This window comes from Carcharodon carcharias, chromosome 1 (assembly GCF_017639515.1).
Source record: "Carcharodon carcharias isolate sCarCar2 chromosome 1, sCarCar2.pri, whole genome shotgun sequence".
NCBI lineage: Eukaryota > Metazoa > Chordata > Chondrichthyes > Lamniformes > Lamnidae > Carcharodon > Carcharodon carcharias.
In genome coordinates, this window is record NC_054467.1 from 13,783,959 (window position 1) to 13,808,551 (window position 24,593).

The window sequence follows — 24,593 nt, forward strand, 5'->3', positions numbered from 1 at the left end:
AATTGCTTATTTGCTTTCTTGTCTCTCCCAGGAGGTTACATGGCACCTAGAGGGTAAGGGGTCTTAGTTATGATTCACGGAATCTCAACTGTATGGGACAGGCTATGTAGATCAGCTGATCTTTTCATGACATTTTTGTATGTTAATGATTATTATAGTCTCGCTCATCCCCAGGAATTTTATGAGATGATCTGCAGGCGGTGAGGGTGAATCTAAGTTGATAACTTAAAGTCTTTACACTTATTCTTGGTGGCAGCTCAAGTGTTTGTGTCGATGATTCTGATAATTCTAGAAGATTTAGTGTAATCAAGAGATTAGGGAAATGAGAGAGAGAGAGAACAAGAGAGAGAGAGCCGTGCCAATGATGTCTATCGGGCTAAGGAAAGAGGTGTTAGCTGGAATTGGAGAAATGAGAACATTATCATGATAAGTTTGCTTCAGCCATAGAGGGCCCCACTACCTGTGTTCTTCTAATTGGGTTTATGTTCTACTGCAGCAATATTAACATTGGACAAGAATCATTGGAAAAAACTCGGGTGGGTGCACATACAAGTAAGGATGTGGGAAAGGAAAAGGCTGAGAAGGAGAGATGGCAGGATATTGAAGCCACTGCATTCCGACTGCCTGATGTTAATAGGACACAGCATCTCCAAAAATGTTAATGTCCTGCAGTGCATCGTGTATAATTAATAGTGAGGTCTGTGGAACATTGTTTTGTTTATAACTTATCAATTGACGTTTAATTTCCTTGGTCGAAACAACTTAGAATCTGAAAGCTAATTACTGTACTTGGATTAAAACAAATTATAGGTTTAGCTAAAATGTTTGTTTCTTTTATCTACATGCTTTGCAGATTGAGATTTCAAACTGTAGAACTTGCTTGATATTTTAGTTGGTAAAGTCAGAGAAGAGTGAAATAAAAACAAAGTTCTGAAAAAAGCCAGCAGATCTGGGATCATCTGTGCAGAGATTAATAGAGTTAACATTTCGAGTCCAATATGACTCTTGTTCGGAACTTCTTCGATTCAGATGATGCCAGACCTGAATTTTTCCAGCATCATCTGTTTGTATTTTGGATTTTCAGCATCCACAGTGTTTTGCCTTTGTTACATGGAAATGAGTGTCTGTGTGAACAGGGTAAATGAAAATGTCTCTGTGAACTGGAGGGGGGGCAGGAGAAAGAGTGCCTTAATGTCACATCAATAAGCATACAAACAGCTCAAAAACAATGAGATGTCGGAGCGGTAAGTACTAGTATGTATCCACAATTGCTATGCAAGATTAAAGTGAAAATTTGCTGCTATTTTTGCCATAATTTTCCATAAACAAGTGTTGGAAGCGTAGCCATTTCTGCAACGCGAGTTATGACAAGCCTGTGCCTCAGTGCAACTGCATGACATCATTCTATATTCAGGCACTATTTTTGAATTGTCAGCTTTTTTTTGGTCAGCTGTTGTTAGTTTTCCAGTTTGGCATGTTTAGAATTCCAGGTCACTGGATACCGTTGCTTTATAAGGGGAGGAATAATGCTCGGTATAAAACGTGACACATTATTTTGCTGCAGTATCACATAATGCTACGAAATTTTATTGATAAGACGATAATGGATGAGCTAACCAAGAAGCAACAAGCACTATGTCTCCAGTATTTTCTATTTCTAGAAAGTTGAGACAGTGGTAATAATTTTCTTTGGTACTCTGGTACAGAAATTTGTATTCAGCTGCAAAGACCGGAGTGTTTGATCATGTAAAGCTTCTACAATAGTAGACAGACAGATACATTGTCAAGGGTTGAAACGGAGTGCTGATGATGAGTGTTTTGAAGGAAGTTAATTAAACTTCACTCAAGAACGTAGGAACTCAAGAAATAGGAGCAGGAGGCCATTCTGCCCTTCAAACCTGTTCCGCTATTCAATAAGATCATGGCCGAACTTCTATATCAACCCCACCTTCCTGCTCAATCCCCACATCTGTTCATTCCCCTGGTGCCTGAAAATCTTGATCTGTCTTGAATATACTTAAGAACTGTTACTTGCTAATAATTATTCCATTACATTATTATTAGGTATTAATTTTTAAAAATATAATTTATTTATTTTGGTATATTTTAGACAAGAAATAAAAATAATAATAATAAAAGCCAAAGTACAAGTCTGCTTGTGTGCTACTGAATATGATAATGGGGCTTTGTCCAGGTGCAGTTATATGCACAATTAGAAGTTCTGCGGGACTAGTAGATCGCAACTCATTCAACAAAAAAAAAAATCAACAGCAATCACAATAGTTAAAAAGAAAGACTCACATTTGTAGAGCACCTTTTACAACCAGGCATCTCAAAGCTCTTTACTGCTACTTAAGCACTTTCAAGGTGTACTCACTGTTGTAACGTAGGGAACATGGCAGTCAATTCACATACAGTAAGCTCCCATTAACAGCAATGCAATAATGATCAGGTAATCTGTTTTTATATTGTTGAAGGGGATAAATATCGGCCAGGACAACCGAGATAATTCCCCTGCTCTTCTTTGAAACAGTGCCAGAAAAGGCATAGCGCCTCGTTTTATCCTCTCATCCAAAAGACAGCACCTCTGACAGTGCAGCTCCCTCTTAATACTGTATGTGTCAGCCTTGATTTTTGTGTTGAAGTCCTGGAGTGGGACTTGAGCCCACAAACATTTGACTCAAAAGCGAGAGGGCTACCAACTCAGTCATGGTCCACTCTTGAGCAAGTCAACAAACTGTTGTTCTCATCAATTAGCAATTGTGACTTTATAGGAAATGAAGAATTGTCTATATATTATCTCATAGGGAGATGCAGTTCCTGTCAACTCTGTTCCATTATAAATTCCAGATTTCTAAATTTCTCACAAATTTTGTTGCATAATTATAAATTATACCAAATCAGAGTATTGCATAAAAATAAGGGCAATAAATAATTTTGAAATGGGGACTGTTATCTGTGCCACCAGAACAATTCTCCCTGGTCTCTAATCCTCTTTCACGGGAAAGCTACCCTTGATTCTGGACGCTCCATGTGTAATGTCATTGGAGAGTAATGAACAAACAATGGCATGGATATGTCTAACCACTGCAGTGTCTAAAAAACGTCACTTAATTTCAGTCAAACTGCCTCTGTCTAGCTTACTCTTTTTGATTTGGCTGACAAATGGTGTCAAATAGGATTTGTTTGAACCAGAAAAAAGATGAATGAACCTTCAGTTCACAGGACTAACTGCAATGCAATGAAATACCTTTCTTTTTATCATGTGCCAATGTATTTTCTTGGATCTAGAATAGCAGCTGATTCAGGGATTGCAATGTGACAGCTGTAACATATAGTTCCATGTTTCACTTCACTACCTCCTCTAAATGCTAAAGAATCTAATGGGGAACTGGACAGCTTCCTGATTCATCAATGAGTAGAGGAATGAAACCATTTTTTTTAAAAAATATTTCAAAGTATTTTGCTCTTACCTCCACTCCCAGCAGTGCAGCCCAAGTCAAACCTCTCACTAGTGGAGGAATGTCTACTCTTGCTTCTTTCCAAATTTGATTCTTTTTGTACGGATACGCCTGAAGAGAAAGTAATAAGATAGATGAGGAACGCACCAGCTGAGTCAGTGCCCTAATCTTATACTCTGCCCCATTCTGCTCTAATCTTTCATGATCACTGTCTTGTCATTTTCTATTTTCTCATCTGGATTTTAAGTTGTAAACTTCAACAGGAGGCGGTCTGTGTTAGGGTTCCAATTTCACAGCACCCAGGGGCAGCAGATTTGTCATTCACATTCACGGTCGCCAGCATGCTATCATTAGAAATGAAGTGGACACCAAAAGGTTGCTCCACAGTGGTAAGGTAGGGTGGAGGTGGGTTTGGGGTAAGGTGGTGGGGGGTTGGTGGGGGGGGGGGGGGGGGGGGCACTGAAAACATGTGGGGCGCACAAGTTTCATCATAGGCTATTGCTGCATATTTTTTGCAGAGAAATGTTGGCAGAAAGAAGAAAAAAAGACTTTCATTTAGAAAGCATTAAATCCAAACCGCCTCACCAAAATAAATTAGTTATTGAAATGTTGTCAGTGTGTCAAGTTTCAGGAAGTTGATGGAGAAAGAAAGAACAATAGAACTTGCATTTATATAGTGCTTTTCACACCCACAGGCATTGCAAAGCCCTAGACGTGTGTCCACCATTGTCATGTACAAAGTAGGTAGCTAATTTACACCGAAAAGCAAATGTCATTTTTTCCCCTAATATTACTGTGGGATACTGAAGCAGACTTGTGGGGGCTGTGAGTTGTGTGTAACTAATTTAATTAAACTGAGAACAGCAAGATTGCAAAGTTTAAATTATCAAAGGGGCTAGGTGTAGAAGCAGGCATTTTGAAATGGAAATGGATGAGCTAACATTTGTGTTTGTAGAGAATAGGGGAAGTTTGAATTTGAGTGACATGACCAGAAGTTTTACAAATAGCAAAATCATAAATAAATATGACAAAGTTATTAAGTTTATTTTTCCCCAAAAGTGCTGGCCATAATAACAACAAGAAATATGAAGATAACTTCCAAAGAAAGTTTAAAACAATGGGTTTTTAAGATCAAAAGGGAGAAAATATATTTAAGGAAAGATTGAAAGCTGTATGCAGAGTGGCCACCTCAGATCTTGAAAGGTGGGCTGTACAAAGACAGACTTGTGAAAAGCAACTTCTAGCCATCCCAGAGGAATGCTTGCTTGTTCCAAAAAGAAAGGTTTTAATAAGAGCCTTAGATTTCCATTGTCGAATGAGAGGAAGAGACAAGCAGTGAAATGCCTCCCTTATAGCGACAGTGGGTGCCTTGTGGTAATCTTTTAAACATCCAGTAATATTAAGAATCTATTTGGACTATTGCCCGGGAAAAGGGTATTTATTTGGGAGTCTAGCTAAGTAGAAGTCTCTTGAGAAATGTTATAAGACTAAATTTAACAGTGTAGCTGTAATCTTGCATGTTTAAGTTTTCTTTTCTTTGATTAATAAATGTTTTGATTTAATATTTAAAATCTCCAAAAGTGGTACTTCTGACTTCAGTACACATACCTTCTCATAATAAAAATATAAATTGCAAATCGTTGTGATAGCTTGGCCAAGTTTCCCATTAGGATTTGGTCAGCTCAGCAATTACCATCTGCCATATCATAACAACAGCAATTAGATAAATTTCCACCTGCCAGACCCAATCCTATCCTCTTATCTGGAGAAGAGAGGGGGAACAACAAACCAGGTATAGGTGTAACATCCCACCCATTCTGAGCTGCAGGCGGCTCGTGGTCCAAGATACAGAGCAAGAGGAAAAGCACAAAATAAGGTAATGTAAATTTTCATTTCAATTATCAGAAGACCCAAGTATTAAATTTCCTTTAGCAAATATCAACTTGTACAATATAGCTTTCCTTAACCCAAGAAACGGGCAGGACAACACTGAATGTTTTATCTTCCTTTCTACCACAGATTACATGACAATGTGAAAACATCACATTTAATTTGGCTAAAAGCTCCACATTTTAGTGCATAATTGCCAACACCACTTCAATCCTACCTTTAGCAGCCTGTCGAAGAGTATGATTCGGTGAAGCTGGTACTCAGTGTCTCTCTCTCGTATAATGAGGGGCAGCGCGGCTGCTGCTGTAAGTTCATGGCTGCTGTTAGAAGGTGATATTGTTGACTGCCTAGAAAATGAATGAATAGATATTATACATTAGAATAGCAATCGACTTTTATTAGGGTGGGAGGAGGCTCATGTGGAGCATAAATGCTGGCAAAGACCATGGAGTAGAATGACATGTTTCTGTGCTGTAAATTCTGAATAATACTGGATACATTTAATCCAACTAGAACATAGCTAAAGCTTGTTTAAAAACTGGCTACAGTTTGTGTTTATTTAGAGCGAAGCTTTCTAAGCTGCATCCCATAGGTGCCATGTGGTGTCCTAGCTTTGGGAATCTGGCCTGGGAAGTCCAAGAAGCTATTTGCATCCGTGTTTCCACATTGTCCCATTTTAATTTTGAGAGCCTTTAGGCTTGCAGGAGCTACTCTTAGTAATATTGCCTCGCTGTTGTTTAACTGCCAAATCAGAACTTCAAGATCTGTTACTGCCAACGGATTGAGCTATCAGCAAACTTAATATAAGCATTTCAAATGTTATAGTTATGGACTTTTTAAAAAAAAAAATTCAGTCACAGGATGTGGGCTTCGCTGGCTGGGCCAGCATGTTATTATCCATGCTACCTCCTATGCCAATCAGGATAAAAAGCTTGGCCTTACGGATTTCGAGATTGTTGCTGGAAAACAAATATTCTGTTATTTCATATTTCTCTGGTATGGTCTCCATCAGTTGAAAATCAATTACATCATCTTTATGACATCCGCAACATAACATTAACATACGGACCCTTATTTTCCTTAAAGGATATGCATTTTAGCAGTTATACGTTGTTCCCTCTAAACAAGCAGGATTTGAAACATACAGGTAAGAATGCTATTCATTTTCAATCCATGGTGGATTTAATGCAGTTGGAAAAAACATATATATTTTTGCTACAGAATGGCGCAGGGCTACTGTCCATTTAAATAGTGCCATCAAAAACACCACCACTTGTACCCACTGCACTGGTCATGTAACTCTGCTACTCCTCAGCTGAAACACCCGACTATACCTTTCATCACATACCCCATTCTGTCAACTACTTAAGTCAACAAAGAAAATGTAACACTACCAATCTTTGAAACAATCTTAATTCTTTGAATAGAGCTTGGTTTACACATACCTTAGCACAAGTCCATCGTCAACAAGGAAAAAACAAAATCACTGGAACAGGAGCTACGTACTTTTAAAAAAGTCACATGATCACATTCTTAGGGTCAGCAGTGCGAGAGGGGCAAGTCAGACAGGAAGGAGATTGGAGGGATTAGCCCCCATTGGGTGAACTAGACAGAAAGTTCAATGAGAGACAGTGAGATGGGAGCAATTGAGGTTGCTTCACATAATGAGCAAGGGCTGGGTGCCTCGAACAGCTCTTCAGAGGATACCGAGAGAGGCACAGGAAGAAGCTGTAGGCTTACCTAAGAGGGTGTCAAGCCCAGGATGGCAGCAAAGAGCAGGAATGTCGAGGAGTCTGAAAGGTTGGGATAGGGAGTTTGGCAGAGTACCCAAGAGGCCTAATGATAGGAGAGGGGTCTAGAAGGGGTAAAGAGAAAAAAAGAGCAAAAGTGGAAACTGAGTGGCAACATGGGTGACCCTTAGCTGCCCTCTGAAGTGTTCAAGCAAGCCACTCAATTGTAGGCAGCTCCCAACCACCTGCTCAAGGGAAACTGGGGAATAGGCAATAAATGCTGGTCTTGCCAGTGGTGCTCACATCCCAAGAAAGAATAAAAAATAAATTATAAATTTTAAAAGCACAAGAGTGATTTAATGAACTTTCAAGCATAAAACACAAAGGAACATGGAGTAGGAAATTTGGCTCCTCGAGCCTGATCCACCATTGAGTTAGATATTGGCTAAGCCATACCAGAAATTAATTTATTCGCCTTGTTCTATATCTATTGAGCCAGCATCTCAACCTTGTAGGAGAAAGTTCCTGATTCTCTCTCAAACCACTGAGGTTTAGACCTGTGTTTTTGATGTCATTTTAAACCTCCTGACTAAACTACACCTCTATAACTCATTCTAGGTAACAATTAATCAGGCAATACGTTTACTCACTCATCTTCCAGCAAAGGATAAAATGCTTCTCCAGCGACATCTTTCAATCTCTACAAAACAAGCAGATGAAAGTATAAAACATTATTGCTATCCTGATACACCATCCAACGGGTTTCATATCAGGTAGCCCAACTTCCAGAGTCACACTACTAAGCCAGGAGAGGTTCATTAGCCAAATGTTTTGAGTGGACAACCAGGTAATTAAGAGCCGTGAACAGAACCAAATATGGAAATGGTGTGTGTATTATAAGAACAAGCAACAAGTTCTCAGTTTATCAATATGACTTTGTTTTCAGTTGAGCTTCTGAATATTTTGCTCAACACTCCTAACAAACAGGGGTCACTGGGCACCAGAAATTTATCCACTGCTATTACATGAATGCGAAAGAACGAGTTTTACTGTTTCTAATTTATCAATCATAACCCCATCAACTTTATTTCAGTGCAAGCCCTTTTGTCATGTCCAGAAGCAGCCCAAAAAGGGCACTCACTGCACCAAATCACTACCTCCTCTGTTACTTACATGCAATCAATCCTCAAGGAATTTTCATTTGATTTTTTTTTTATTCTTTCATGGGATGAATAGGTCAGACCAAGTAAAAATGGCAGATTTCCTTCCCTAAAGGGCAGTAGTGAACTGAATGGGTTTTTACAACAATTACCTTTTAATTTCTGATTTTTATTGAATTCAAATTCCACCATCTGCCATGGTGGGATTTGAATCCAGGTCCCTAGAGCATTACCCTGGGCCTCTGGATGATTAGTCCAGCGACAATACCACTACACCATCGCTTCCCCTGGCTCCAGAGCATAAGTCCAGGCTTCTTCTGGATTGCCAATTCAGTAACATAACCATTATCATGCTGTTCTCTATTTTACACCTCATAGGCCAGTTATATACAGCCCCATTGACAAGCAGCTGGGACCAATGACCTGCCCACTTTCAGACAAAAAAGGCATGAGATACAGTGACCTGAGGGACTAAGCGATTTTGCTTTAAATGTCCAGATGACCCGGGAAAATGCCCAATATTTCTTACATCTGTTTTTTTTGAAATACCAGAAACATAATGTAGGGGATTTTTATTCCAAGTTATAATACACTTCGATCTCTTCAGACACTAGGATGCCACCACTCCGCCCAAGGCATTGTTCTTTCGCAATATTTGCCCTCATGATAGTCACCCAGAATTTTTGAAGAATTGTCTACAATAGCAAAACTATATTAATACTATCACAAACAAGAGAACATTCCTACTCACAGCTGTTATCACATCTGAAAAGTAAATAGAATGGAATCTATAATATTGATCAAAAGAATAAATTGTTCACAACTTGCCACCAGCAGCCGTATGTACCAGCAAAAGAAAGATAAGAGTCAACTTGTTAATAAGAAGAGTTTCTTGTAAGATCTCATCAATGTACTGCCATTAGCACACCCTGAACATCTATATAACACTTAGAAAACCAGCAGTAATAAAGATCTTTACTCAATACAGTTCAAGTTAAGTAGCTGCAGCTCGAATTTTAGTCAACAAGGAATAAATGAGTGCATTTTAGTAGGATTCAATTTTTAAAAAAAATCTATTATTTACAAACACATTGAAAGAACCATTTTAAGACTTACATTCTTCAGTTGGCATAATGATAGTGTCAGTGTGGTATCATCCAGGAGGAAACTTCTATCCCTTACTTGCCCAAAGCTTTCTCCATCTTCTAATATAAAGCTTAAAATATGACCAGATTTATAGTTACAACCTGTTATTTCACAAGCAGGAATAAAAACAGAAAATGATAGAAATACTCAGCACCTCTAGAGGCAGAAACAGGTTCAGGTTCTGATGAAAGATCACTGATCTTAAATGTTAACTCTATTTCTCTCTCCACAGATGCTACCAAACTTTGTTCATCAACAGGTCACTGACCTGAAATGTTAACCTTGAGGTGGGCAAAAATACAGCCTTGCAGTGTGTGTGGGGGGGCGGGGGGCGCGCATATCCAGACCACAAATTGAATCTATCTGGCCCACACAGTGCTTCTCAGCTTGGGGTTTACAGACCCAGGTCATCCAGGGGGGGTTGAAGAATAGTCTGAGGAGCAAGACCCAGGGGCTTTGAGAGGGGAAGGAACTCAGATTACCTGTTTTTATCTGTATAGGGTGACCTTTAATGAACAGCCACAGGAAGCTGTCTGAGGTAAGCCAATGAGGAGTTGCAGGAGGCAGACGTTTTGCGAGGTGGGAACGAAATGCAGCTGCCATGTGTAGAGAGCAGCAATAGATTTAGTATGTCAATAACCCTCTGATTGTCTCCTGATTTCTGCTGTGTGCTGTATGCTGGAATAGATTAAACTGAAAGTGGTTTAAAGTGTCTGCAAGCATAGTGTCAGAATATTATTAAATTTACCACATACTGTGTCTATCAAATATTTTCATTGTTCTGACAAACGTTTACGCTGTATTCACTTCAATGATTTATTGATCATCAAGTATTTGATCCCAATCCACATCATAAAAACAATATTAGGGGGAAATCTGGACATCTGATAACTGTCAGTAAATACCTGTTTTCCTAAATGCATTATTAAAATATTCTTCAAGCTTAAATGCACACCACTTCCATATTATGAGCATTGCATGGTATTATCATTTAGATGGCAGTTCTGTGATTACTAATCTAACTTGAATCAAAAAAGGATTCTTTATACAATAAATGTATAAAATGTTATTAAAAAATTTTAATAGTAGCTGTCGTTAACACAATTCCTTTTATTTGTGTGGCCCTCAACAGCTCAAAACAACTTGTTAAGTGGTCCTCCAGCCCAAAGGATTGCTCACTCCTATGCTAACCCGGTTTATCTCTCCATAGATGCCGACTGACCTGCTGAGTGTTTCCTGCATTATCCTATTATTCTAAAGTTAATGAAAAGGACAAAATACTCAACCTTGTTTACATAATCTTCCAACTCAAGAGTCTGGGAAAGGGGCAAGGTAAAAGGGAATTTTCTCTGCACATGGCAATGGTCAAATGATGTACTTCACAGGCAACTGTCAGCTCAATTTTTGACACAGTACAAACAGCGTTTAGCTGACAAAGTTGGTGAGATTTGGTGGTTCAGGAGCAATCTTTTCACTTACTTTGACAATGTACAAATTGGCGGTTTAGAGCGAATGATTCCTTTGATTGTAAGTTCCTTCTCCAAGTCCCCTCCAGCCAAACACCACAGATAATAGACTTCATCGATGGATCTTTCTGAAAGATAGTCTTCATCTTCATTATATAAAAAAAAACATAAAAAAGTATAAATAAAACTGTATCTTGGGGAAATCTGTGGACTGCAAGTCTGATCAATTTGATATTTAAGTTTTTATACAGTCACCACGTACAATTCCCTCATTTGCCACCATTTCAATCAGCATATGCTTAAAATTGCTAATAACAGAAACTACTTCAAGACATAGTTCAACATTCTAGAGCAACAGCTATAAAGATTTCTACAAGAGTTGACCGCAAAGCTGAGATTTTGAAGGAAACGTTGTTTCTGTTCTTCAGTTTAGCCATTCCTGGGTTAAAAGGGTGAAACTACGAGGATAAGGTGCATAAATTAGGTCGGTATTACCTTTTAACAACAAAGAGTTTTTATGATCTGGAATGCACAGCCTGAATGGGTAGTGGAATTAGGTTTAATAGTAACTTTTAAATGGGAATTGGAAAAATACTGAAAAAGGAAAAATTTGAAAGGCAACGGGGAAAAGAGTGGGAGTGTGGGACTAGACAGACACAATAGGCCGAATTGGCCTCTTGTGCTGTACGATTCTATAATGAATATTATTCATCATTGCTTTCTATCACATGGTCAAATATGTTTGGCTCATCTATCCTTTCACTAACCTACAACTTAAAATGGTGCTCAGGTTTAGCCTTTTCTACTCAATTTTGAATTAAATGCCTCCTTTTTCTTCAGAGCTAATGACGAAGGGTCACAACCTAAGACTTCAATCTTACCTTCCTCTCTCCACAGATGCTACCTGACCTGCTAAATATTTCCAGTGTTTTCGGTTTTTATTTCAAATATCCTTGGCATTTACAAGGCAGCATCAAACAAGTTTGTTATTTGTTATTTTCCATGTAGAATAGAGAGGATAAATTAAGTCCACCCTGAACTTTTCTTCCCCTTGAGCATTTGCTGTCCGAGCAAGACTAGGACAATTTATTTGATGAAGAAGGGTGGAGTATAATGCCGTTGGCACTCCTCAATTGCAAGCACTTTGGCTTGAGAATCACATCCCATCTACCTTGGCCATGGGAGTGGTAAACATGACTAGAAAACTTGGTACAACTATAGAGAAGCATCAGCTCCTTTACTGTCATCAATTTGAGAGACAGAATGCTGCTCAGCAACTGTACAGTAATATCTTGTCCTGTATTCAGTACAGCAGATAGATGTGCAGACCCGTGTGCTTGTTAAGGGTGACCTCCTCAGTGCTCCAGCCTAGTTTCCACAACAGTATGACGATGTGGCCAGACTGTCAGTACTCCACAAGGCAACTGGATCTGCACAAGAGTCAACGCCACTTAACTTACAGTGCTATGTTTAGGTCAGAAAAACAAGAACCACAAAACATGCACCTCAAAATGTGGAGCTCTCACTCGGAAAGAATCACTGCTTCAAAGTTTCCTTCAGCAGAAAGCATCACTTAATTAACCAGAGTTACTAAAGTATGCATTGACATTATAGTTAAGATAAAAGCAAAAAACTGCGGATGCTGGAAATCCAAAACAAAAACAAAAATAAAAATATCTGGAAAAACTCAGCAGGTCTGACAGCATCTGCGGAGAGGAACACAGTTAACCTTTTGAGTCCGTATGACTCTTCAACAGAACACGTTAACTGTATTCCTCTCCATAGATACTGTCAGACCTGCTGAGTTTTTCCAGGTATTTTTATTTTTGACATTATAGTTAGTGCTTTGCTCCCCTGTACAACACTTCAAGGTTCTTTTCGCATACCACCAGTAAGCAGTTGAGCCCTGAAATGCGGCTAATGTAGGTATATCCAATTGTATCCTAACACACAACGCCCAATATGGCCAACACAGAACTCAGGTATAAAAAAAAATTTCCAAAAGTACCATTACCTTTACAGAATGTCCCCAGGTCCTCAGGAATGATTAGATCAGCACAGCGCAGAGAGGATGAAAAGAGGCCATCAGGTTTGCGGAATGGTTTGTACAAAGCAGAAACTTCACTGAATAAATTGTCTTGCAGCAATTCAGCTGGAGTGGGCCTACCATACAAACAGATTCCAAAACACATAGACATTACTCACAGGGACACAATAACCTTTAAGCAAATTATAACATTGGCAAAGAGCACTTTTCTCACCCGATTATTTCATTGTTCAAATGAAAGTATATTTTGTGGAATCTTCTAGTGTAGATGGACCAAAAGCACTATGATAAATTACACAGCAGGCAAACTTTAAAAAGAACTTTGGCTGCTCCTACTTCAGAGCAGTATGTGGCTTCAATGACTGGAAGTTTTCTTCCCACAGTTTATTATACAGGGAATCCCTAGCCTCAGAGAAATGCCAACCGAAGGCTCCATTTGTGGCTGATTAGAGATATTGGAAAAAATCGAGAAGGAGTGATGAGCAATTCAGCTGAAATCCTCGGAAGCTTATTGTATTCGGATTCATAAACACTATAAGAGTCCATTTCTACAACATATGAGTCAGGTACTTTCAAACTAGCTTTGAACTGGAATGACCCAGAATAAAACTGTTCCTTATTGCCATTCTCGTGAGGGAGGGGCCACTGTCGGAAATGGAAAATGTCCAGTGCTGCAAGGAGACCCTCTTTCAAGATTGCAGGCAAGGCACACCACCAGGAAGAGTGAAGGGCATTTCATACTGCAATTTACCATCTGACCTGGGATGCTGGGTATCCAAACTAGGAAAATAGTTTCCACGAGGAAAACTTCCCACCAATAAATTCACCCTCCTTGATAAAAAAAAACTTCACACACGGGTAAATGCACGCAGCATATGAGAATAATAGTGGAAATATCAGTCTTGTTTTATTTTGTCTTTGAGAGAATTCATCTAGATTTGACATTTTGAAATTTGCTTTGAAGCTACGAAAGCACTTACCTTTTGGATGGATGAAAGGTCAGGCATTTTTTCAATAGCGTTTGAACATCTTTGGGTAAATCCTTTGATAAGATGAAACAGCATTTACATTTACCAACAAGTACACTGAGGGCAAATCAAATCCATATTTGGAGATAAATAAGCCTTCATTTCATGGAACTAGAGAAATTTGCTTTCTCTACATTTAACATTATTGCAAATCTCAGGTTTACCTTAAATGTTTTCTCAGGTACAGATAGCAGCAGTCAATCCCATGAATCAGTGTGTCTTATATTTAGATGTGTACTGCAAATACTCAATTTCCTAGACAATCGCTTAACCCTGGGTTACAAAAATAGGCCTCATGATCTAAACTGGGTATCATGCGTAACCCCATGCCCATTTCTCCAGTCTTTCAGTAGGTGGATTGCAACGCCTCACTTAGTTTCCAAACACTCCTAAGACTCACCCCAAGACTCCAGAACTTTGAATTTAACTAACCTTCATGAGTTTTTTTTTTTAAGATCCCTTAGAAAGTCAAGATGTACCAGGCAGGATGATTGGGTAGAGAGAAGAATGGGGTTATGGTGTTGCTTGTAGGGAGGCAGCAAAAGATGCTTCCAAAGGTCTTTTAGAGGATGCAGAAAGAGCCACAGAAACAGCTATGAGCTTATTCAAGAGGCATTCACACCTTGTACAGTGGCAGGAGAGGAGGAAGGCAGAGGGCTGGAGAATAGTTGCGATACAGACTGGGGCAGGAATTATCCTTCAGCAGAGTAATCAAATGTGGCAGGAAGGGGAGGGGACAGGAGAGAAGAACCCAAGAGGGTGAATAAAAAAGGAATGTTGGGCTAATGTCCAGACTCTCCATCATTTTATCACATTGTACAATGTCACGGTGACAATCGACTAAACAAAAATACATCAGCCTTTATGTTGTAATCGTTACAAAAAGTAAATTCAATGAAACAAACCGTGGTAATCTCTAAGCAGCCATGCTCTTCTGATATCACAGTCAAGATATCATCCACACAATCTGCAAAACAAACCTGGAATAAGTACAAGATAGAGAAACAAAATGATCAACACAAAGTATCACCAAAAGCAGCTTACCTAGGTTTAGGATAAATTTTAGCCTTTCAGAAATGTCCACATTCTGTAGCAGTTTGTGACCCTGAGCAAAACAAATACACAAATTAGATTTTTCCACGTACTTGGCCTTATTAATTCATTTACAATACTCCTCCTTCAGGTACCAGGAGGCGTTGATGACCATGGACTTCCATTGGATTGGTCCATGATTATGCTTGACAAAGTACTGCAGTGGTTTGCCATTGCCTTCTGCAGTCTGGTGACCAGGAAACTCTCCCACTCCTACTGCCTGCCATCTGGTGTATTGGATTTGCAGGCTGATGATCAACCTGTTTGGCCATGTTACGCAAACAACTTCTGTGACCATCAAGTCCTGAATTGAGAATTGAACCCGGAGCTTCAGGCCCAGAGGTAGGGATACTACCACACAAGACCTCTAATTTACAATAGATTTGTTAAATGCAAAATGCCTGGAAATGATAACAACAAAGAGATTAAGTTAATAGCTTTTTTTTTTGTCTAGCCTTAACACCTGGTTGATTCGTTTTAATTTATTGCTAGTGTTTCACTGTGGGGCTGGATTATACACTAAGGCCAGGTTCCCCATACACCCAGGATAAATATTTGGTGGAGGAAGGGCCAACTTGCCCTGCTTTAATTCTTCAGGTGACAGCCCTTTAATTAGTATGAGGTTCGGCTTCGGCTTCTATCTATCTGTTTCCAATTAGAGGCTAGCAGCCCTGCACCACACCAGGATTGGTGGCCACTGACGGTATTGTAGGTGGTCAGACAGGAAGAGAAACCAGGTAAGTCTGGGATCTTGTTGGGGCCCGGTGGAAGTGGGGGAGGGGTATTGGTGTTGGATACTTAGAGGTAAAACTGCGAGGGATTGGTGGGGGGGGGTTGTTTGGGAGGCCTATGATCGGCACAAAAGGCCTGGGAAGGAGGCAGCCCATCCTTTCACTGACCAGCAGCCCACAGGGTTAAACCTGCCAGGATACACATTGGGCACAGGCTTCTCTCACCACCCATTAAATCAGAACCCACTTATGGGTCTCAATTGGCCACGGGCGGGCAAGCCCACCCAATGCCTCCCCACCACCCAGGAAATCATGCCGAGGAAAGGGTAGGCACAGTGTCCTAAATTTACAGGACCATTCATCTGTTTTCCCGCCTGCGTGTGACCCATAAAATTCACCCCAGTTTGATTTCATTGGTGATATGAAACATAGTAAATTGTTAGGGAAGAATGCAGGAGGCTTTGATAGAAACAAACATATTAGTTGGATGGGCAGATAGGTGACAGATGCAGTTTAATGCAAAGAAAGCTATAATATATTACAAAAACTTATATCTGTGAACACCTCCAGTTAACTTTTTTTGGTTATTATGGAAAATGCTGTTATAGGCTTAACAAACTGCAACTATGCCAAGCCACCAGTCATCACACTGCAGTTTCACCACAGAAGAGGATGTAATTTCAGCGTGACAAGTTTACATAGGAAGTTTCCAGTGTAGAGGAGTTTTGTAATTTATTATAAAAATGAGGACAGGATGTAAGACAGAATAAATGGAGATATGAATTCTATGTGCACCTGGGCTGAACTATTGCCTGCTGACTAACCAATGTTCACTTGAACATGACAATTGTTCTTGCTGCCCATCTGTAATGCCATGGAACATCAACTAGTGTGAGATAAATTTGGAAAAGAAAGGAAATATTTTAAGATTGGAGGAAGAGAGGAGATCTCGGGGTGCAATTGTAATTGGAGATGGCAATGCAGGTAGAAACAGTCTTGACAAAGACAAATGGGGGAATTGAAAACAATAATCACACTGAATACAAAATCAAGAAAGTGATGTTGATTCTAAACCACTCCATTATAGGAAGGAAGGAAATTAGGGCCTTGGAAAGGATACAGAACAGGAATAAGGTTTAGTTATGAAGAAAGGCTCAAACAGTTCATGTTTTTTTCTGGGAATAGAGGAGTTCAAGCAGAAATCCAACAGGGATTTTCAAGATTATGAAAGGGGCTGATAGGATAAACAACATCAACTCTAAATTATGTAGCATCTTTAACATAGGAAAACATCCCACAGCCCATGGTCACATAGTCAAAATGGTGCATTCCCATGGCAATGCCCTGACCAGAGTTAACTTGCCTGGTTTAAATTTAAACAAAAGCTTGCGGGGGGTTACTATTATTCCCTGGTGCATTTTCCAAGGCTATGCCACGACCAATCAGAGTCCACTTGCCAAACCAATCAGCACACTTTTCTTGTGCAGTATAAATTTGTTGTTCCCTTTTGAGATTTGGTAGCCTTGCGATTCTGTCCTGATGAGTGCAGGACACTTTTTTTCAGCAATACTCAAGTTCCGTACTATCAAGCAACAATTTAAATTAATAAATGCTAATCACAGAAGGGGATATGAGGAGTGGCTACCAAAAGGAAGGATCATAAGGAGGAGAAGGTGGTGGAGCGGTTTGTGGAATGAATTACAGAGTGTGGCGGGTAGGCAGCTAAAAGCAGGACACCAATGATGGTGCAAAGGGAGCCAAAGATGCACAGGAGGGAGTGGGGGTGGCGGTGTGTGTGTGTGTTGGTGGGGGAGGGGGGGAAGAGTCTGGAAAGGTTTGTAGGGTAGGAGTAGGTTGCAGAGACAGGCTGAAGCGAAGCCATGAAGGGAATAAATACAAAGGTAACAATTTTAAATTGGACACATTGTGGGATCAGGGGCTGAGGCAGATCAGTGGGGACAGGGGTAATGGGCGAGTGGGATTAGCTGCAGGATACGATGTTTAACTGAAAAAGATTGCAGCTGATCAGAGGCTGTATCAGACAAGCTGACACCATGGAAGGCACGGAGGTTAGAAGTCAAGCACTGATAAACCCTGACGAGAGTTGAAGAATTGGTAAAATAGGGGCATGGATTCCGAATGATCAGTGGAAGTACAAAGCGGTGGTTAGAAGAAAGCTTTTCACTAACTGGCTGTTTGGACAGAAACTGAGGCAAAGACAACGGGCTGAATATTTGCTGCACCACAGAGATTGGGTGGGGAGGGGGGGGGGGGGCGGTTAGTGGTCGGGAAAACGAGGATGGGGGTGTCACGTCAGGACAGCTCCAGAAGCATTCCCACTTCCGGGGAAACCTCCCAGGGCGGGCATGGAAGAAAGGTGGCAGCCTGCTCCAACGAGATGGATGGCCGACGACACCACTTCAGATCCCAATTAGGGGCCATTTTCAAACGGAGTCAGGATCTCCAGGTATCAAAATGCGCCCTCCCTCCACAGATTTGGAGTCTGCCAATATCTAGGGGTAGCCTCCCTTCTTCCTGAAGCCCTGGTTTACTCTTGACAGTCATGGCCGGACAGGGGTGGCCACACTTACTTGTAACAATTTTAGAAGGTTTAAGAGGGCACCACCATCTTGAGGCACCCTTGTAGTTCCCGACCTACAGCAGCAATGCCCATTTCTCCTGGTGGGGCTGCTGGCCACCCATAGCCTCAGGTACTCCAACTGGGCCTCCCACCTGCACAGCCAGCCTGCTGTCCCCAACTGGACGGGATTCCAAGAAGTGGCCAATTAATTGGCTACCTCCAGGAAGATCACGCAGGCGTCTAGGATATCATTGGCGATGAACTTGAATATGGTCCCAATGCCGACTGGAAAATTCAGCCTAATGTCATACAATAGGGAATTGATAACATAAGTACAATGGAAAAAAGAGTAGAGAAGTGGGAGTAGAGGTGACTCTCCAAATTAAGTGCTGTCACTGGAACAATAAGATGAGCAGTCTGTTACAGCTCCCAATTTCATCAAAAAGTCCCGTGACTTTTTGATTTAATGTTTTAATGAGTGTACCATTTAAAAAATATATAATAGCAATTATCAAAAAAAGTGCTAACAAAAGAGAAAGTGATTACTGCATTGACAAACCTCAGACGCAACCGTCTTGGGCTGGTATACCACATGTGGTTAGAATATATCCACCATGTCATGACTGCTTCCATCACTAATTGCCTCTAATCTTTACCACATGCTCAGTTGCCTCAGTCTCTTTTTTAAAGAGAGTAAATGTCTCTGTTTCATATCATTATTGTGTCTGACTACAATTTGGCAGTTATTCAGTATCCTTTTCTATAATCTATATCCAACCCCTCAACTCTGTCACCATCAATACACACGGGGTCAATGAAATGAAACTAATGAGGAAAGGAAGATGATTACAAGAACTTCAAATATTGTATGAATTAAACATGTGGATTTTTTTTCCTATTGGGTCACTAGATATAGACAGTTCCTTTACCTCAAGCTGAGAGATTAACTTCTGGAAAAGGGGTAAAAAACAACTTTCCAAATGTAAAATTGCCATGCCAAAATGTACCCTTTTGCCTCCTTGACAAAACTTGCTGGTTGCAAATTGCATTATCCAAATACAATGCCCATTACATTGTTTCCATGTTGAACTAGAATCAGAGGTCACTCCACGCCTCGGATAAAGAAAGAACAAATTTAAATTTATATAGCACCTTTCACATCCTCAGGGTGTCCTAAAGCCAATGAAGTATTTTTGAAGTTCAGTCACCATAATTATGTGGCTGCTAATTGGCGCATTGCAAAGGCCCATAAAGAGCATTGAGGTAAATGACCGGTTGTTTTACTGGTGTTTCATAGGTTTACAAAGAAATTCGTACATGGAGATACCTGTTTGCCCAGAAGGTGTTGATGTTTATCTGGCTTTGAAATTAAACCAGGTTTGAGACTGAAACAGGAAATGCTGGCCAAGTATAGTGCACCAGCCAGTTCCAAAGAGGAGAGATAGCTCAACATGGAGGCTGCTGACCCACTCCCCCACACCTCAGCCTCGGCAATCATTCTGACGGACAGTCTCTTCTCCATCCTCACCCCCCCCCCCCCCCCCACCCAAAATCCCAACTGACTTTCCCCCACATTGCACCCCACCTCCTCTTTTGTGCACTGGAATCAACATCTAGGACTGCAAGAGATGGCATTCTCACTCAGCTCAATAGCTGTACACAGCACAGCTAGATAGGTCATTGGGGAGACCAAATGCAAACTGGGCGACCGCTTTGCAGAACACCTCTAATCAATCCGCAAGCCTAACCCTGAGCTTCCTGTCGCTTGTTTTTTTTCAGTTCTCCTCCTTGCTCCCACTCTGGCCTTTCTGTCCTTGGCCTGCTACAGTGTTCCAATGAAGCTCCACGCAAGATTGACAAACAGCACCTCTTCTGTTGATTCGGTACTCAGATTCAACACTGAGTTCAACAATTTTAGATCATAACCTCTGCCTCCATTTTGTTCTTTATTCATTCATTTTGTAAACAGGTGGCTGCTATCTAGCCATTCTCACCCCACCTGGACACATCTTTTATTTCCTTACTTCACCAATTACCACAAAACCTTTTGTTATTTAATCTCTCCTGCTCTCTACTCCAACACAGATCTTTATTTTTGTTCTTCCCACCCATCCTCCACTTTCACTTGTTCAAAATCTATTAGATTTCTATTTTTCCTTAGTTCTGAAAAAGGGTCACCATCGACCCAAAACATTAACTCTATTTCTCTCTCTGCGGGTGCTGCCTGACCTAAGTATTTCCAACACTTGCTGTTCTTGCAGATAGATTACACAATTGGGTCCCTTCCTGCCATTACACAAAGTAATGGGTCTACTCTGGGCTGGGAGCTTTTGGGCTAAAGGATAGTTTCTAAATTTTTTTTTGGATGGATAATAGATTTTTTGGGTACAATGTTCTTCGACTTTCACAAAAGCAATAAATTAGTAACTTAAAAAAATTGCAAGGAGCTCCTTCCAGGTTAGGTACCAGGATAGTGTATGTAATTTTATGTCTTAAGAACTGATTAGGTTTAAATACTCTTGTTTAAGGAAAAATCTGTACCAGTGAAACTCTTTCCATCACACCATGTCATTAGTTTATGCACAAATAGAAGAGATGGTTCTGCAACATACCACACAAAGTTCAAACAGTATCACGCCAAGAGACCACACATCAACCTTCGGACCCGAGGGTGACGACCTGTCGCTCTGAGTGTGATCAGTGGACTTCACCATTCCCTGGGCAATGACCTCAGGTGCCAAGTATGAAGGATACCTAAATACAACCCATAAATACACATTAACCAACAGCAACCCACCAGCCCGAAGGCATTAAAGCATCTCTTTTTCAGTAGGGTCAAACAGCTACTTAAAAAAAAAATGTAAACAGTTTGTCATATTTATTTCTAATTGACTACACGCAGACCAATTTATGAGCACTTTGTTTTATATATACCTGGAGAGAACATTGACTAGGATGTTTCATTTTTCAGTGAGTCAGAGCTCTCTCTCTCTCTCTCTCTCTCCAGATCATGTTCTGTTTAGTCCATCTTGACCAGCTGTTCAGGGACAGCCTTAAACCAGATATTCGGTAATGATAAGAACACTGATAGGAGTTGATGTGTGCAGGTTCAGGCACTCAATTGACCCCAGTGTGATCTGCAGGCTCTGTTGCCAGATGGAAATGGTTTTTACAACAGCCTGGCTATGAATATATCAGCCATCTCAACCACCTGCTACTCAAATGCTCCTCCATGCTTTTTTTTAAATGAAATGAAAGGGGTTGCCTTTATACAACACTTTTCACAAGGTTCTGACCCTGTGATTAACAGCAGGAGAATCTTAGGGTAAATAATCTGAATAAATCCCAGGAATCAAGTCTCCGACCCTCAGGTCAGTGTCGGAGACATCCTCGGAGAAGCCCCAGGCAGCATAATTTTGCCCATTGGAAATTTAAACCTCTTGGGTAAGTACCACGCTCATGCATCTCAACATTTGCCGCTGTTGCCATCGGAAGGTTGGAGCCAATCTGTTTTTTGAAGGATAACTATTAGCCAGGAGATGGAGAGAGCTCCCCTGCTCTTCTTTGAAATAATGTCATGGGATCTTTTACAACCACCCGAGGAGGCAGATAGGGCCCTCGCTTAATGTCTCATCCAAAAGGCGACGTCTCTGACATTGCAGCATTCCCCCAGTATTCATTGGAGTGCCAGCCTAGATTACATGCTCAATTCCCTGGAGAGAGTCTTGACCCCACATCCTTCTAACTCAGAATCAGAGTTCCTTAATTATTTCATTCTCAAAGGGCAAAGAAAAAAAGTTGGTAGAATTCACTCCAATTACAGCCGCGCTCACACCAGTCACATTCAAACGCTTCCAAATTCTAGTTGAAATCTTACCCAATAGGGAAGTCAACATCAGCATTGTAACCAGTCATATGATACAGACCAAACTTAGCCAACTTAATGTGACCCTGTAATCACAAAAATACAAACACATTAAAACCAGGTGCCACTACCTGGACTATAAATCAGACCAGCTGTCCAAACTGTTAACCGAGAGAGAAAACCAACATTCCCACTGTCTCACATGAGCTACCAGATTTACAGCTGCCTACTGTTGGACATGACTTGGCATCAACCAGATCATCCCTTTTAGCAGATAAGAATTATTCAATGCAAAGGACCAACTTTGCTCTAAGTAGTGTATTACTGTTAGAAGAGCCTCTAGGAATGGTTAAACCTTAGACTGCAGACAAATATAACATATTTCCAAATTTGTCATTCACATTTGTAGGAAAACAAATAGCCTATTCAGTCATTTAACATTCATTGATCCTCGATATAGAACCAGCTGGAAATAAAAAGAAAAAATTGATGTATTAAAACCATTGAAGCCTATCCAGCTGTCAGTCAATGCAGTACATAAGTGGCATTTTCTGCAATTGCTTGAAGGACATGATCATCTTTAAGGTTGGGAATTAGTAGTCATTTATCTAAATTTTGGGCCATGCCTGCCACCTGAATCTGCCACCTTTGGCTGCTTCAGGTCTCACTCACCAGATTCAGTCCATTCCAGGTTCTGCTTTGTAGCTCCCTGGCAATAAAGAACCCACTCCCAGTCCTCAGGATAGTCCAGAACCTGCTATCCAGCCTTATATAGTTCTTGAAACTTCTGCCTAACTTCAGGGTACTCCAGAACCTGCTATCCATGATTGGACAGTCACAGGACCTTGCTGTCCAATCAGGGGTAATAACAGAGCTTTGGGCAGTTCCAGAACCGGGTCGAGAGACTAGAACACTCAGAAACCTGCTCTCCAGCCTTGCACAGTTCCAGAAACTGCTCCCTAGGATCAGGGTATTCCAGAACCTGCTGTCCAGCCATGGGCAGTCACAGCACCTTGATGTCTAATCTGTGGCAATGACAGCTTTGGGCAGATCTGGAACCTGGTCCAGAGTCTAGAATGCTCAGGAACCTGCAGTCTAGCCTTGCATAGTTCCAGAATCAGCACACTAGCTTCTGGGTACTCCAGAACCTGCTGTTGAGTCCTGGGACCATTCCAAAGAGGAAATGTAAATGTAACTTAATTTTCATTACATTAACCAACATCAAAGCATCAGCCATACATACAGCCACAAGTAGGTTAGTCATTATTAGCTCCAGTTAGCCAAGCATTAAAAAGTCATTCTTTCAATTAATAACTAATGCTGGTTATACAACACATTTATGAATCAGTATATTCTATCCATTTAAAGAAGGAAAAGTAGATTGTCTTACCTCACAATCCAGAAGAATATTGTGTGGTGCAAGTGCTCGGTGAACCATTCTGTGTTTGTTCATATATTCCAGTCCTTCTAACACCTCAAAGGCTATTTGGAGCACCCTTCCCGGACTGAAAGGTATTTCGGGGAAAAAAATGTCAAAAGCAGTTTTCAAAAGAATCTTTCTTCTCGAATCTTTAGTTAGATTTAGAAATTTACAACTAGATAAAATAAATAATTTAAGGAGTTGCGAGTATCTTTGCCAGTTGGACCTCTTGTCTCTAGATGGTATTTATATCCAGTGTTCCTGGTTCGGTGGGGTGGGGAACACTGAAGAATCTTCAGTTCAAGAGAACAAAGTATTTTGAGTGCTTTCCTATTAGACACTGAACTCATCAGGAATCAAGATATTGAAGTTAGCTTCGTCATTCCCCAATGTGTGGTACCAAGTTACATAAGAAAATGTAATTACTTTTCTGTAAGCTACTTTACCTGCACAGGGCAACAGCACGTTAATGTAAATATTTCTGTGTGCAGAAAGCCATCAATTTTGTTGGGGTGGGTGTGACTAAACTGCTTCCACTTGTGGACAAGCCCAGAACAAGGGGGCATGAGTACAATGTAGTCACCAACAGATCAAAAGAATTCAAGAAGAATTTCTTTACACAGAGATCTGCGAGAACTTGGAACTTACTGCCCGATGGAATAGTTAATGCATACATGGCAATGAAGTGAATAGAAGGATGTAGGGGTCAGGGTGGGAAGAGGCAACTCAATTGGATGGAGGCGTGTGGGTATAAACATTGGCAATGAGCTGTTGGGCCCAACAGCTAGTTTCTGTACCGTAGGTTCTAAGTAATTTGTTAAACTAACCAAAACATTGTGAAAGCTCTTCACACCAGTGCTCCGTAAATGATACTAGCCGGTTGGATGTTATTATAAATAATATGTACTCTTCCATGGTCAAAGACTGCGCAGGGATTATATACTGTCAGTAGTATCACAGTTATGTTATGGGCCCA

General features: G+C 40.6%; 1 protein-coding gene across 5 annotated transcripts in view; it reads right to left on the reverse strand.

Moving 5' to 3' along the window:
- tbck (TBC1 domain containing kinase) overlaps positions 1-24,593 on the reverse strand; it is a 200,096-nt gene that overhangs the window by 129,794 nt on the left and 45,709 nt on the right. For 4 of the 5 annotated variants that reach the window (XM_041184468.1, XM_041184458.1, XM_041184472.1 and 1 more), the window contains 12 exons: positions 23,588-23,702; positions 22,210-22,283; positions 20,945-21,086; positions 14,973-15,033; positions 14,834-14,895; positions 13,881-13,942; positions 12,868-13,016; positions 10,867-10,999; positions 9,358-9,457; positions 7,732-7,781; positions 5,569-5,698; positions 3,474-3,572 (listed from right to left, as the gene is read on the reverse strand). In XM_041184468.1, the coding sequence (XP_041040402.1) occupies positions 3,474-3,572; positions 5,569-5,698; positions 7,732-7,781; positions 9,358-9,457; positions 10,867-10,999; positions 12,868-13,016; positions 13,881-13,942; positions 14,834-14,895; positions 14,973-15,033; positions 20,945-21,086; positions 22,210-22,283; positions 23,588-23,702 (1,177 nt within the window). Of the gene's footprint in view, positions 1-3,473; positions 3,573-5,568; positions 5,699-7,731; positions 7,782-9,357; positions 9,458-10,866; positions 11,000-12,867; positions 13,017-13,880; positions 13,943-14,833; positions 14,896-14,972; positions 15,034-20,944; positions 21,087-22,209; positions 22,284-23,587; positions 23,703-23,843; positions 23,849-24,593 lie in introns of those variants that run through there. The other variant, XM_041184478.1, reaches the window with a different exon arrangement.